Source organism: Zalophus californianus, chromosome 5 (assembly GCF_009762305.2).
Source record: "Zalophus californianus isolate mZalCal1 chromosome 5, mZalCal1.pri.v2, whole genome shotgun sequence".
NCBI lineage: Eukaryota > Metazoa > Chordata > Mammalia > Carnivora > Otariidae > Zalophus > Zalophus californianus.
The window spans coordinates 33,379,578-33,394,721 of NC_045599.1; the positions used below are offsets into that span (position 1 = coordinate 33,379,578).

The 15,144-nt window shown below is 39.5% G+C and overlaps 1 protein-coding gene across 4 annotated transcripts in view; it reads left to right on the forward strand.

Moving 5' to 3' along the window:
* Nucleotides 1-11,217, forward strand: part of LOC113928824 (ankyrin repeat and KH domain-containing protein 1) — a 126,518-nt gene extending 115,301 nt beyond the window's left edge. For 2 of the 4 annotated variants that reach the window (XM_027604959.2, XM_027604960.1), the window contains 7 exons: nt 1,435-1,584; nt 1,751-3,363; nt 6,800-6,976; nt 8,250-8,501; nt 9,232-9,407; nt 9,854-10,018; nt 10,285-11,217. In XM_027604959.2, coding sequence (XP_027460760.1) covers nt 1,435-1,584; nt 1,751-3,363; nt 6,800-6,976; nt 8,250-8,501; nt 9,232-9,407; nt 9,854-10,018; nt 10,285-10,344 — 2,593 coding nt within the window. In that variant the 3' untranslated portion in view covers nt 10,345-11,217. The remainder of the gene's footprint in view (nt 1-1,434; nt 1,585-1,750; nt 3,364-6,799; nt 6,977-8,249; nt 8,502-9,231; nt 9,408-9,853; nt 10,019-10,284) is intronic. The other 2 variants (XM_027604962.2, XM_027604961.1) reach the window with 2 other exon arrangements.
* The last annotated feature ends 3,927 nt before the right edge of the window (nt 11,218-15,144 follow it).

Genomic DNA, 15,144 nt, shown 5'->3' on the forward strand with positions numbered 1-15,144 from the left:
TTTCTAGACAAACCATACACAATGGTCACAAGCTTCTTTTAAAGTGAAGATTCTATACTGACTATTCTACAGCAAAGTCACAGTGTTATTAGTGAGGGCTATGATGTTTGTTTAATGGTTCCATTTTGGTAAAAACAATCAAGTTTGTCCATATACAGTGTTTAAATCAAGTTAGGCTTTGCTGGAGAGCGTATTCTAAAGAACTGGTTAGCCGCTATTAACTAATGTAATTGCTACAAGGGGGAAAGGAGCCCATAAAATTAAAATAAAACTGCCTTCACCCTCAAAAAAGAAAGAGGAAAGAAAAGTACCTTTAATCACAGTGTTTTATACTTAAACCATGAGGGAGGAAATGAATAAAAGCAGACAGGCCACTGCTTTCAAATGTTTTGTACAGTCCAGATGATACTTTTAGCCTCTGTTCCTGCTTTACAACAGGGAAGCAGGACAAGACAGATTTGCTAATGTGCCTTAAATCACCAAAGGACTGAGATGTCTCAGCTTTTATTTGGTACTATTTGTGTCCATTAAATGCAAACAAAACGAAGTCTTGGCAGAATAGGAGAAGTGATGTACACTTGATGATCAGATCAATTTAAGTATTACTCATGGCATATAGCCTAGTCCATGCTTTAGCTTTCAAAATATCTGAATATATCCTTCCCAGCATTAAGGTGTGATAAATTTTGATCATGAAAAATACATTAAGTGCTGCTATCGATATTCTTCTGGACAGAATAATTCAGGTGTTTGAAGGTCCCCTCCCTGAAAGGAGGAATCCTGGGGCCCAGCACTGAGAACTTGAAAATAATGGGTGTTGCTCTCATCTGGTTCTGCTTTAATGCTTAAGAACTGCTTCTGCCAGCAAACACTGGGTTTCTTTGATAGTCCTTAGGGACATCCAGGCCATCTTATCAGATCCCAAGATCAGCCTTCTGGTCTTCTCTCCAGCTCTGCTCAGCTCACATATAAGTGGAAGTCCTGGGTTCCACTTGTGACTTCCTTTTTATGTAGTTCAAATCTGAGGCTATGTTTTTTTTATTGCTAAGTGTAAATTATGGATACTGATAAGCTAGACTCTCTTATTCAGTATGAAGTTTAACAGTACATTATGCATTATTTAAATTTAGGAAGAGTCTGTACATATGGTCATTGCAATTTAGTTGACGTGTGATGTTTGGGGCAGATCTAAATGCTTAGATCACGAGTTATTTAAAACATAATTTTGTTTTAAATGAGAAAGGAATTTTTACTTTCACTAAATTAAATTCAGTATGAGAAGAGGTCAGTTTCTAAAACAAAACCGTGTAATACTTTCCCCTTTAAGGTTTGAGAAAAATTATTCTACAGGTGTCCATGAACATACTCACCGAGACATCTTTTTAAATAAAGACATTTGTTTTCATAAGCTCATGGGTAGTCTTCATTTTCTAGGTCAAAGAAATTGTCTGTTCCAGCTTCCGTGGTTTCCAGGATAATGGGAAGAGGAGGATGCAACATCACTGCAATACAAGATGTCACGGGTGCCCATATTGATGTGGATAAACAAAAAGATAAGAATGGCGAGAGAATGATCACAATAAGGTATTTGTGAAAAATGTATATTACTCGTTCTGTGTGGAACTTAAATGTTTTTAGAAGTAAACTTTTTTGGGGTTATGGTACAATCAAGAATTTTATTTTATGGTTAAAATTACCTGTTTTTTATGTCTTTGATCTTGTTTTTGTGTTTTGTTTGTTTTCTCCCCAGGGGTGGTACAGAATCAACAAGATACGCAGTTCAACTTATCAATGCACTTATTCAAGATCCTGCTAAGGAACTGGAAGACTTGATTCCTAAAAATCATATCAGAACACCTGCTAGCACCAAATCCATCCATGCAAACTTCTCCTCTGGAGTAGGCACCACAGCATCTTCCAATAAAAATGCATTTCCTTTGGGTGCTCCGACTCTTGTAACTTCACAAGCGACAACATTATCTACGTTCCAGCCAACTAATAAACTTAACAAGAACGTTCCAGCAAATGTACGTTCTTCTTTCCCAGTTTCTCTACCCTTGGCTTACCCCCACCCTCATTTTGCCCTGCTGGCTGCTCAAACTATGCAACAGATTCGGCATCCTCGCTTACCCATGGCCCAGTTTGGAGGAACCTTTTCACCCTCTCCTAACACTTGGGGACCATTCCCAGTGAGACCTGTGAATCCTGGCAACACAAATAGCTCTCCAAAGCATAATAATGCAGGCCGTCTACCTAACCAGAACGGGACTGTCTTAGCCTCAGAGTCTGCTGGACTAGCTACTGCCAGTTGTCCTATCACTGTCTCTTCTGTAGTGGCTGCCAGTCAGCAGCTGTGTGTGACTAATACCCGGACTCCTTCATCAGTCAGAAAGCAGTTGTTTGCCTGTGTGCCTAAGACGAGTCCTCCAGCAACAGTGATTTCTTCTGTGACCAGCACTTGTAGTCCCCTGCCTTCTGTTTCCTCTGCACCTATCCCCAGCGGGCAAGTGCCCACCACATTTCTGCCCGCGAGTACTTCTCAAGCCCAGCTTTCTTCTCAAAAGATGGAGTCTTTCTCTGCCATGCCAGCCCCCAAAGAGAAAGTGTCCGCACAGGAGCAGGCCCTGGCCAACCTGTGCACCCCTTCTTCAACTGCAAATAGTTGCAGTAGCTCTGCCAGCAACACCCCAGGAGCTCCAGAAACTCACCCATCCGGTAGTCCCGCTCCTCCCTCCGGTAGCACACAGGAGGAGGTGCAGCCGTCCAGTGTATCTGACTTAAGTCCTATGTCAATGCCTTTTGCATCTAACTCCGAACCTGCTCCATTGACTCTGGCATCACCCAGATTGGTTGCTGCTGATAATCAGGACACCAGTAATTTACCTCAGTTAGCTGTACCAGCACCTCGAGTTTCTCATCGAATGCAGCCCAGAGGTTCTTTTTACTCAGTGGTACCCAATGCAACTATACACCAGGATCCCCAGTCTATTTTTGTTACAAATCCGGTTCCTTTAACACCACCTCAAGGCCCACCAGCTGCAGTGCAGCTTTCTTCAGCCATGAACATTATGAATGGTTCTCAGATGCACATTAACCCAGCAAATAAATCTTTGCCACCTACATTCGGCCCGGCCACACTTTTCAATCACTTCAGTAGTCTTTTCGATAGCAGTCAGGTGCCAGCTAACCAGGGTTGGGGAGATGGTCCACTGTCCTCACGAGTTGCTGCAGATGCCTCTTTCACTGTTCAGTCAGCGTTCCTGGGTAACTCTGTACTTGGACACTTGGAAAACGTGCACCCTGACAACTCCAAGGCACCTGGCTTCAGACCACCTTCCCAACGAGTTTCAACTAGTCCAGTTGGTAAGTTATGATAACTATTACTGCAGCTCAATATGGGGCTCTACCAGCATAACTGAATCCTCCAAGATAATAAAGCAGTTCTTCTGTACATAATAGTGCATGATCTTAAAGAGATGAGAGTGTGTCATAAATACCAAAGATCTGTTAATGACTGCTGTTGGAGTGGGCAGAAATCTACCTGTAGGTGAATCACTCACATACAGTGAGGTGCTTTATATTGTCTTTATGATGTCTCCGTCCCTTGTGGCAAGGAGGTTATACCTTGCATCAGTCCATTTTCTAAGAACTGGTATGATGATATTACTAAGAAGGGACTCAGAGGATGTTTCAAGGAGTCCACATTTATAGACATTTTTAAAATCATAGTGAGTGTTTGGGCGCCTGGGTGGCTCAAATGGTTAAGCGTCTGCCTTCAGCTTAGGTCATGATCCCAGGGTCCTGGGATCGAGTCCCACATCAGGCTCCCTGCTCCTTGGGAGCCTGCTTCTCCCTCTGCTTCTCTCTCTCTCTCTCTCTCCCTCTGTCTCTCATGAATGGATAAATAAAATCTTTAAAAAAAAAAATCATAGTGAGTGTTTGCTCACTAGTGTTTAAACCTTCTCAGGTTTAAAAGTTTATGTTACAAAAGTGTTTAGGTACCAGTCCCTAATCTACATTATTCTCTGTTCTCAGGCTTGGGTCCTCAGACTGGAATCTTAAGTGATGTTTAATAGTATTCTTTACTGTTGACATTAGATGGAGCTGACTGGAGAGATCTAGTCATTTGTGGGCTCTTACTGTAAAATGACCAATTTAGATTCAGCGATCTGGTTTCTCAAAATTACAAATTAGCTGCTGAGGCATTATATGGAAGATATAGGTAGATAGGAGTCTAGTGTTGGCTTGAAGATATTTAGAAAACCAGTCTGTTTTCTAGACTCTAAGAGCCACATTTCAGTCTACTCTGCACTATTCTGAAAAAAATAGAAATCGCAGCTGACATGGAATGGCCACTTAGCATTTTTCTTTCAGTTGGAAAACTGTCTTTTTGTAGCCCATCCTTCCTTTTTGCTAATTATAAACTGATCTGTGGTGTTAAAAATTTGGGAGTTTATGGATATGGTGTAGCCTTAGCTTTCTTTTCAGATATGTTTTTATTTACTTGTCTTTTCAGGAAAACATAGCTGTTATATCATCTTTCAAGTAGATGTATAAGCCTACATAAGATCATCTATGGTCCAAAATATTCTCTAGGATTTTTTTCATCCATTTTTCTATTTTTTTCCTATAAATCAGTATGTATTTTAACTTTTCATTTTGGGGAAACTATGATAGAGGTTTTCAAAGGCCACAGGGTGAAAGAAGAATTCATTGCTAGTGCTCAGGCAATCCGTGTAGAAAGCATTAATTTTTGACTTGACTGGCACTAACATGTGAATTCCCAGTGCCTTAGCCAGTTTGGCTTCAGATCTCTCATATTCCAATGTTGGAGCTCTTTGCACTCCACACAGTGCATCCCAGAAGATGTATGGATTATGAATTTCTAGAAAAAAATAAAAGAAATCATCCATCTGGTTTGGTAGAAAACAAGGTTTGAGGACCTTAAGTACTCAGATCTATAGCATCAAAATTATTTACTGCTAATAAAAAATAATCAGTTTTTAAAAAGCAAGCATTAATTCTGGACCTTCCCTCTGGGTTCCAGGATTGATAAGCTTAGCCTTTTATCTTAACTGCCTGTCTGGTTTCTTTTGTTGATCCTCTTCTTTCATGGATATACTTTAATTCTCCTGGTTCACAGGTAAGAAATAGTAATACTGAAGACAATAGAGAAGGATGTGGAGAAATTGGGAACCTCAAATGCTGCCGGTGGAAATTCAAAGTGATATAGCAACTTGAGAAAAACAGGTTTTGACAGTTCTTCAAAAAGTTACACGTAATTACCATATGATCCAGTAATTCCACTCTTAGGTGGAAGAGAAACATGTCTACACAAAAAACTGGTACACAAATGTTCATGGCAGCATAATAACCCAAAAGTGGAAACAGCCCACTGTCCCTCAACTGATAAATGCAAAAACAAAATGTGATGTATTGACATAATGGGATTACTACTCAACAGTAAAAAGGAAAGAAGTCCTGATGCACACTACAGCATGGCCAAACCTTGAAAACATTATGCCAAGTGAAAGAACCAGTTGCAAAAAGATCACATACTATATAATTCCATTTATATGAAATTTCCAGAATAGACCAATCTATAGAGACAGAAAGTATATTATTAGTTGTTTGGAGGATGGGGCGTTACAGGTAATCGGTACAGAGTTTCTTTTAGGGCAGACAAAAATATTCTAAAATTGATCGTGGTGATGGTTGTACAAACTCTGTGAATATGCTAAAAGCCTTTGAATTACATACTTTAAATGGGTGAAGATCTGCTTGAGATAAGTTTTGACAGTTTTTTTATGTTGATATTAACTTTTTTCCGGAAATGAGCACCTGTAATCCTTTTCCAGCCACTTGTTCACTTTCTTTAATACATTCTCCAAAGAAAGCAGTGGCATTTGAGAAGACTGCTAAATTCAGCTTTACACAAACTAGATAGAAACTTTCATATGCAACTGTTGATTTTTTTTTAATCAGATGGAATACTGAAATTATCTTTAATAGTATGCTTTTCCTCGTTAGGAAGGAAACATTGGTAGATCATGTTATTCATGTTCCATAGGAAATAACTATATTTATGTTGATGAACAGCTGTACTTTGAGATTTTCCACAAAAGGGAAAGCAGAAATTATTGATGGGTACCACTTAGTCACAACATGCTCGTATTTCATGTCCCCTCCAATGAAGAAAGCTTTGAGATTTATCCAGAACATTATTCCAGGTGACTGCCATTCTTAAACATTAGGTTCACTTTTATTTTTTTAATTTTATCATGTTATGTTAATCACCATACATTACATCATTAGTTTTTGATGTAGTGTTCCATGACTCATTGTTTGTGTATAACACGCAGTGCTTCCTCTTTAATACCCATCACCAGGCTAACCCGTCCCCCCACCCCCCTCCCCTCTAGAACCCTCAGTTTGTTTCTCAGAGTCCACAGTCTCTCATGGTTCGTCTCCCCTTCCGATTTCCCCCCCTTCATTTTTCCCTTCCTACTATCTTCTTCTTTTTTTTTTTTTTAAACATATAATGTATTATTTGTTTCAGAGGTTACAGGTCTGTGGCTCACTCTTCTATATCTAGTGCTGTTTGGTGATGATTCTTCTGGACTGCAAGAATAAAATGGGTTAGGGCCATAAAACAGTGCCACATAAGTAGATTATTTTTGCTGTGATCTACAAAAATAAACTGCATGCTTTCTTCTTTTTTAAAAAGGAATAAGTAAACTTTGGACTTTCAGTTTTAAAGCCTTGGCTAATTGGATGTCTTGGACCTGTTTTCTTTCAGGCTTACCATCCATTGACCCATCAGGCAGCTCCCCATCTTCCTCTTCTGCTCCTCTGACAAGTTTTTCCGGCATACCAGGAACACGGGTTTTCCTGCAAGGGCCAGCTCCTGTTGGGACTCCGAGTTTCAACAGACAACATTTTTCCCCCCATCCTTGGACAAGCGCCTCAAACTCATGTAGGAATCTGGAGGAACTCTTCCCAAAGAGTCTTGAATAAGCTATTAAACCATTTGTTTCAGGGAACACTGCGTAGTAACTCTAGTAAACTAAAGTAAATGGTATGATGGTATGCAGATACTTAAGGTTTGTATTGCAGTCCTGTCAAAAATTGTCAGTCATTTGTAGATAGAAAATTTGAGAAGGGTCAAGCTGTCCTTCTAAGCCAGAAATGTTTACTCTGGGAGTTGGGTCAAGAAAAGAGGTACTACACATAGTTTTATAAAAGGATCCTTTGAGGGTAGTACTGCAAAATAATTTCTTAAGTCTGAAAAGTGATTTATATATCTAGTTAATTTGGTATGATTCTTAGTTTATTTTTACAATTTAGGAAACCATATTATTGCCATTTATAAGTGAACATAATGCCTTTGTTCTTTTTTTTTAACTTTTTTTTTTAAAGATTTTATTTATTTATTTGAGAGAGAGAGAATGAGAGACAGAGAGCACAAGAGGGAAGAGGTTCAGAGGGAGAAGCAGACTCCCTGCTGAGCAGGGAGCCCGATGCAGGCCTCGATCCCGGGACTCCAGGATCATGATGAGCCGAAGGCAGTCGCTTAACCAACTGAGCCACCCAGGCGCCCAACATATGCCTTTGTTCTTTGTTTTTTCAATATTTAGAATAGATGAAGTTCTCACAGTACTTGAACAGGATTTGATTTTTTTAAATGAGCATCGTGAGGCAATCAATGAGTATTGGCCCTTTTGACAAGAAAAACTACCAACATTACCTGAGAATCCTGTTAAGAAACAAAGCCATGAATTGAATCCAAGATATTTGCTAACATTTAACCTTTCTTCCTTATGGGAAAAAAAGGGCTGTAGAAAGAGGAAAAAAGAGAACAGCTAAATATAGAGGGCCACCAGCTCTTTTCCAAACAATATGCTAGTTATTGTACAAATATTGCCTCATTTAAGTTAATTTAAAATTTGACAGGTTATATTTTGAGAAGATTATTTAGAACTAGAATAAAAATTAATATGGCCTTCATCCTTTCTAGCTTTGTTCAGCAATCTGGAGAACAATTTTTAGACTATTTGCTTATGCTTCATATGTGCAGAAGTAGTGTAGGATAATATTCATAAAACTTACATGTTTTCACTTGAATGATCTTATAAAATGAAATTTTTCTTTACAGAACCTGTGTTGTGGAATAGATCTTTCCAACAAGGTTTCTCATATTCTTATAGTTTTTAATGTAATAAAACAATAGAGAAATATTTTGCCACCAGGTGACTCTCCTATTCCATCTGTTTCTTCGGGATCATCTTCACCTCTTTCAGCCACCTCTGCACCACCAACTTTGGGCCAACCAAAAGGAGGCAGCACCAGTCAGGATCGGAAGATACCTCCCCCCATTGGAACAGAGAGGCTAGCCCGGATTCGGCAAGGAGGGTCTGTCGCCCAAGCCCCTGTGGGGACCAGTTTTGTCGCTCCCGTTGGACACAGTGGAATCTGGTCGTTTGGCGTCAATGCTATGTCAGGTATAGTTACCTTGTCCTCTTTCTGGGGGGATATCTCCAGTAAGTTGTGGGATTTTGCCATTAAAACTTAGCTCCTTAAAATAAAATGGCTTAGTTCCTACACTTAACAATCAGTAGGAATGTTTATACCTTTGAAGAATTCAATCCAGTCTCAGAGTTTGGAATGTTAGTTTGGTTTATACATAATAATATATGTAATATATATAATAAAAATAAATATAGATAGAAGTAAAAAATTCAAAGTGTACTTCCTTTCCCTTTTTTTTTTTTTAAAGATTTTATTTATTTATTCATGAGAGACAGAGAGAGAGAGAGAGAAGCAGAGGGAGAAGCAGGCTCCCAAAGAGCAGGGAGCCCGATGCGGGACTCGATCCCAGGACTCTGGGATCATGACCTGAGCTGAAGGCAGACGCTTAACCATCTGAGCCACCCAGGCGCCCCTTCCTTTCCCTTTTAAGCTTTCCAGTGCAGAATGGGATAATCATTTATGTTCTTTCAGAGAGCACTTGCTCTTTTGAAGGAGTAGGGAGAGTATTTGGGGTATTCAAAGGACTTCACTCAAGTTTTCCAGGAACTGTTTTTTTCGATTTGCAAAGATGGTCATGAACATGCACTGAGCTCTTCAGAGGAATGAATGTGATAAAATTTAGTATGGAAAAAGTTCAAGTAGTAATATTTTGTCATTTTACTCAAATAAATATCAAACCCTGTCCTCAATTCTTCTTTCCAGAAGGTTTATCAGGTTGGTCACAGTCTGTGATAGGGAACCATCCAATGCATCAACAATTGTCAGACCCAAGCACATTCTCCCAGCATCAACCAATGGAGAGAGATGATTCTGGAATGGTAGCCCCCTCTAACATTTTTCATCAACCTATGGCAAGCAGTTTTCTGGATTTTTCTAAAGTGAGTCAACAAACATCATTGTAACTTGTTTAACACTTTGCCAGCTAATGTTAAGGAATAGTTTGTATTGAAATAATTCTCCCTTTTGGTGTAACAAGTTTGTTTCCATCACTTGGCCAGATCTTTTAGTAGAGTTTCCCTTTTCTTAGCACAAACTTATTGATGAAACTAAAATGTAGAAAAGTTGAGGGTATTCTATGTGTTCATCAAAGCTGGGAAATTTCCTGATGATTTGATACTGGATTTAGTTGAGGGTATTTTCTTCTTGTTGAAAAGTGTTGCTAATGCAGGTAAACCACTTTTGGTTTTTCAACACTGTAGGATGCTATATTTTAAAGGATTCTCAGGAGTTCTCTGGATAAAGGGAAATTAGAGAGATCTAAGCTGGTATTATGGAATCATCATTTCACTTCAGGATTAAACTTTTCTTTCGCTTTCTTTCATAGGGTCTGCCAATTTCCATGTATGGAGGCACCATAATACCCTCTCATCCTCAGCTTGCTGATGTTCCAGGTGGACCTCTGTTTAATGGACTTCACAACCCAGATCCTGCTTGGAACCCTATGATAAAAGTTATTCAAAATTCTACTGAATGCACTGATGCCCAGCAGGTAAAATAGACTTAGTGCTCTATTTTGTCATGTCATTCTTTTAATTCTTTGGGTAATGCAAATTCTGAATATCAAGTCATGACATCTGACCACCTTCATCTGAGTTAAGTTTTTCAATATCAATATGATGCTACTAAACATTTTATCTCATGTATATGTATTCTTCCTAGGCAGAAACAGTGAATTGCCATTGCATTTATATATTCATTTTGTAAATGTCTAAAGATTCCTAATTAGAAATTCCAATTTTTCCTCCCCCTTTTCAGATTTGGCCTGGCACGTGGGCTCCTCATATTGGAAACATGCATCTCAAATATGTCAACTAAGTTAGAAGGTCTTATTCTTTAGCCTTGTTTGAGAAACCTATGACCTTGGAAGAACCCTGGGGATTTTTTTTTTTTTTTAATGTGCCTAACTAAGAAATTTTCTCTGAGGCGTTAGCAATGGAAATTTGATTGCCCATTGTATAAGAACAAAGTGATTTCCTATCCACCTGATTATGTTCTCTGGTTAGTTTAGCCATTTTGAACTTAGTGCTTTTGGCTAAACATACTGAATGCTACTTGTATGCAGAAGAGAATTAGATGATTACATGTTTCAACCTTTTAGGGTGGAAAATACATGTACAATTGTTTACATACTTAAAAGGAAAAAGTTGAGTAAATTTCTTGTCATATAGTGGCTCTACTTAATGTAGCCTGTATTAATGTGAAATATTTACCAGAATATTCAATAAAAAGATGAACAGTGTTTAGAAGTGGGGTGTGATCCTTTCAGTGGTCATGCAGGTATTACCCAGTCCACAATCCTATGGAACCAAGTTGTTAATACTGTTATTTCTAACAGGTGTCTCACATTTTACACTTTGGAAATCATTTTTAGACTGCCTTGAAAAAGCGTTTGGAAGACTAGTTATCTACCTATTCTGTGTTAAACATTCCTTATTTTCTTGTTCTCTTCCATATCATTTTATAAGTAGGAAAGTTTCAAGCCCCTGCAATGTGTCTTATGTGACTTTAGCAGATAGGCCTTTGCTGGGGTTAGCTCCTTATGGATCATGAGTGTCAATAAGGACCATGGGATTGCAATCAGATGACCCTGAACAAACCTAGGAACACCCAAATCCTCAACTTCAGGTTCTTTTGTGCTTCCTGACTTTTATCTAAAGACTTATTTGGTTATAGTGTTTTATGTTTTATTTGGGTTGGGACATAGGAGTGGGTGGGAGTGCCTCCTGGAATACTGTGGTATTGTTGAATCAGCGGAGTAATCTTTATAAATATGTGACTAATTCTGGGCTTAGTTCCACAGCCCCAAGTATGAAGAGCCAATATGTTTAACAAGCTAAACACAGGAACACTAGAATGGATTGCCTTGGCCAAACTATAGGCTTTGCCAAGAATCTGATGCAATAGAGAAGGAAAAACAACCTTCTGAAAAGAACAGTCATCAATTTTTTCATGTTTTAATATAGTGGAGTTTCCTGGTTTTATGTATAGGCACTCTAGAAAAGAAAACAAGAAAATGCTTCAGGCCGATAGAGAAATCAAAACACATATCAAAGCAAAGAAGAATGTACAAAAAAATAGTAACTAGCAGCAGAGCCTAACCAGCAGCACTTTTCAACTTCCATACCACCAGGAGTTCTTAATCTTCTCTGCCTGGCTCCTAAAGCCACCGCTAAATGAAACACCCAAGTTCTGTCTTAGACATGCCTGGTTCTTTTGTCTTCCATATCATCTTACATATGAGAGCTTCTTTAACCTCATTTCTTGTTTTCTATTTTGAATGGATTTGAAAAGTATCACAGGTGTTGAAGTTACTGCTTTTTTAGTGCTTGATAAGCACATCAAGTATTCTCAAGAGACCCCTTGGATCACCTATATCTCTTGCTGTTTCTATTTACCACTAACAACAACAACAACAACAAAAATCACCTAATATTAGTGAAGTGAATGAAACTACTCTTAATGAAGCATACACTAGTGAGAGATAATATTAAGTAAATTATTCAGTGGGACAAAACTGTTTTCCTGTCTTAACAGTCTACAATACATTTGAGTTATCTGGGAGAGCCCTTAACCCTATCCTCTGCACCTTGAGGATAAGAGAATGAGAAATTTTATCTCAGGTCAGGAACTAGAACCCACGAGAAGAGGGGACAATTAGGAGAAAGCCCTAGGAGGATTAGGAAGAAACAGGAGCTGTGCAGTCCCTGGTGGTTTTTCAGGATACCCTCCTCCTTGCCGCCTTACCAGCACTGCCTTCTTTTCTTTCTGTTTGGATCCCTCCTCCCCAACCCATTTTTCCTGCTATAATCTCTTCTTCCTCTGTCTTGCCTCTTCCTGGCATTACTTTACTGCTCTTTTACCAACCTGAACCTTGGATTAAACCTAGCTCAGGTAAGAACTTAATTACTTTAAAAATATACGAGGGATTTGGAGGGAGGCAGCATGGGTACAGTGGAAATAAGACAAGCCTAAATTCTGTTTTTGTTTCTTTTCGCTTGAAGCTCTGTGACCTCAGGCAAGTCATTTTTCATTTCTGGGCTTCACTTTCCTCATCTGAAAATAAAATTGAACGTAAATGAACTCAAAAGAGTCTACTAGTGCTAACACAGATTTCCTCCTTTTTCTTGTGAATGAGAATATACGGGATGGGAATACTCGAAGCCAATAGAATGTTTACATTTCTGAGGTTTGAGAGCCCCTACCATTGGTTCTCACCTGGAATCAGAAGCCTGCTGTTGTGTGGGACGGTACTGATCTTGAGATTTTAATAGAGGCAGAAGAAAACCTTGCACATTCATAGTGAGACCTCAAGTCATTAAGAAACATCCTGTTGAGGCATAGATCAAACCCCATGAGAGTAACAGCTCTTTCAAGGAATAAAACTATATCAACAAGGTTTCTGGACCCACTTATTTCAAGTAGTAGTGTAATAAAATTCCACCACCAATAAAATTATTGATGTTTTAAGACCCTTTAAACCTATTGTGGCTACAGTGTGCTGACTTGCCCTTTTATAGGCCAGTCTGCTTCCTTCAGTCCCTGCTCTCAAAGGGGAAATCCCATCACCTCAGCTAACCAGACCGAAGAAGAGAGTTGGACAGCCAATGGTGGCCTCTCCTAACCAGAGGTAAGAAATCTCAGGACTTGGAACTACAATTTTCATCTCTTCTTGTAGGTTCTGGCCAAATCCTCCTCCCATCCTCAAAGTTAGCCCATGAGGGGACTATCCTCAGTTTGAGGTGTCTTGTAGAAGGGGAAAGCCTAGTCATATTATAGTTTCAAGCCAAACAAAAAGGAGTAGTTAGGGGCGCCTGGGTGGCTCAGTTGGTTGGGCGACTGCCTTCGGCTCAGGTCATGATCCTGGAGTCCCGGGATCGAGTCCCGCATCGGGCTCCCTCTCTCCCCCCTCTCATGTACTCTCTCTCTCTCTCTCATTCTCACTCTCTCAAAATAAATAAATCTTTAAAAAAAAAAAAAGGAGTAGTTAGTATACTTGGTTCTAGCCTACTGTTCAAGACCTTTGAACCCCATTGTAAACCCAGGAAGTGGCAAATAAGCCTGTAGAAAAACAGCTTCTGAACATCTTGTTCTCTAGCCTTAGATTGCTTCTATCAAGAAGTGTTGCTGGTTATGACGTCTTCCCAGTGGACCCTGTCCTGGGGTGAGGGGCTCTGATAGCATTGTATTTTCTGTTCATCCTTAAAGATTTGTCACCATTTGCCATCAGGCAGATTCTTCACCTCTACTCTATTCTGTAGCAAATGAGTGAGAGAAAGATGATTTTAAGTATCCAGAACTTACGTGTATTAAGACCACTTCCAATCTAAGACCTAACTTGGAAAACAGGATCATGAATCTCACCACCAGACTGCCAACCTGTTTTGATTACTTTCACCTCCTGTTTTATTTTCATGGTATTGGTAAAAGTCCAAGTAGCTTGTCTGGTAGTAAAGACCTGATATTCCCTTATAGGCTTAATCAGATCTCTGGGGTTGGAGCCTGGGCATAGGTCTTTTTCTTTTCTTTCTTTCTTTTTTTTTCTTGTTTATGTGCTTGTCTGTTTTAAGCTCCCACATTCTAATGGGTAATCTGTGTTGAGCCTCTGATTTAAACTCTCGGTCCTTCATCCAGATTGCATGCATGATGTATCTGGCTTTCTAAGGCCAACAACCTATCTCTAGTTCCCCAGCCCTTAGCGCACACAGCGCCTCAAGAAAAGTTTTAGAGTAGTAGTAGTATTTAAAAAAAAAAAAAAAAAAAGACAACAGTATTATAGTAGTAGTAGTAACTACTGCTGTCATTTTGTAGTAGAAATTAACAGAAAGGTGACCTCACTTCCACAGTGACCCTTCTTGAAAACTTTTGACACTTCTCAGTCTCTTTTGGTGAATCCTCTCCCTTCACTACCTCTTAAATAAATGTTGGTGTGCTTAGGCCTCTTCATAGGCTGTACCTTCTGTCCAGGTGATCTCATCCCATACTCTCGGATTTCACTCCACCCAGATCTGAATCACTAGCCCAGATTTCTACCCCTGAGCTTCAGACCCATGTATCTAGCTGCTTCCTGTGCTGTTCCATCTCAGCATTCCACAGATAGTATACATTCCCCAGTATCAGATATGTGTCTCTTGTTTTCCCTGTTATATTAGGGAGTACTACTACCACCAAGACTTTTTTTTTCCTCTACCAAGACTTTCAAGTCAGAAGACTGGAAATTATCCTAGTTTAGTTCCCTTCCTCTCACCCCACCCTTCATCAGTCACCTTCTCTTTCCCCTTCTGTGTATGGGGGTCCTGGGGGATCCTAACCACTTCTCTCCATCCTCATGCCTTTGGTCCACCCCATTTCACTAGGCTAGACTCTTCACCTCCAGGCTCACTGTCCTCCATCTTATTCCTCACTCCCCCCAACCAAACTTACCTCAAAAACAGAGTTGTGATAGAGGGCTCCCCACAATCTGCTCCCAAGCCTTACCCTCCAGCACTGTCAGGACCCTTCTTCTAGGTATACACCACTTTGTAAGAGGCTCAGAAACATTTGGAACAATAAAATATAAATATCCTTGTTACTCTAAGGACCTGCAGACCTAAGGGACTGCATCATCTGGGATCTTAT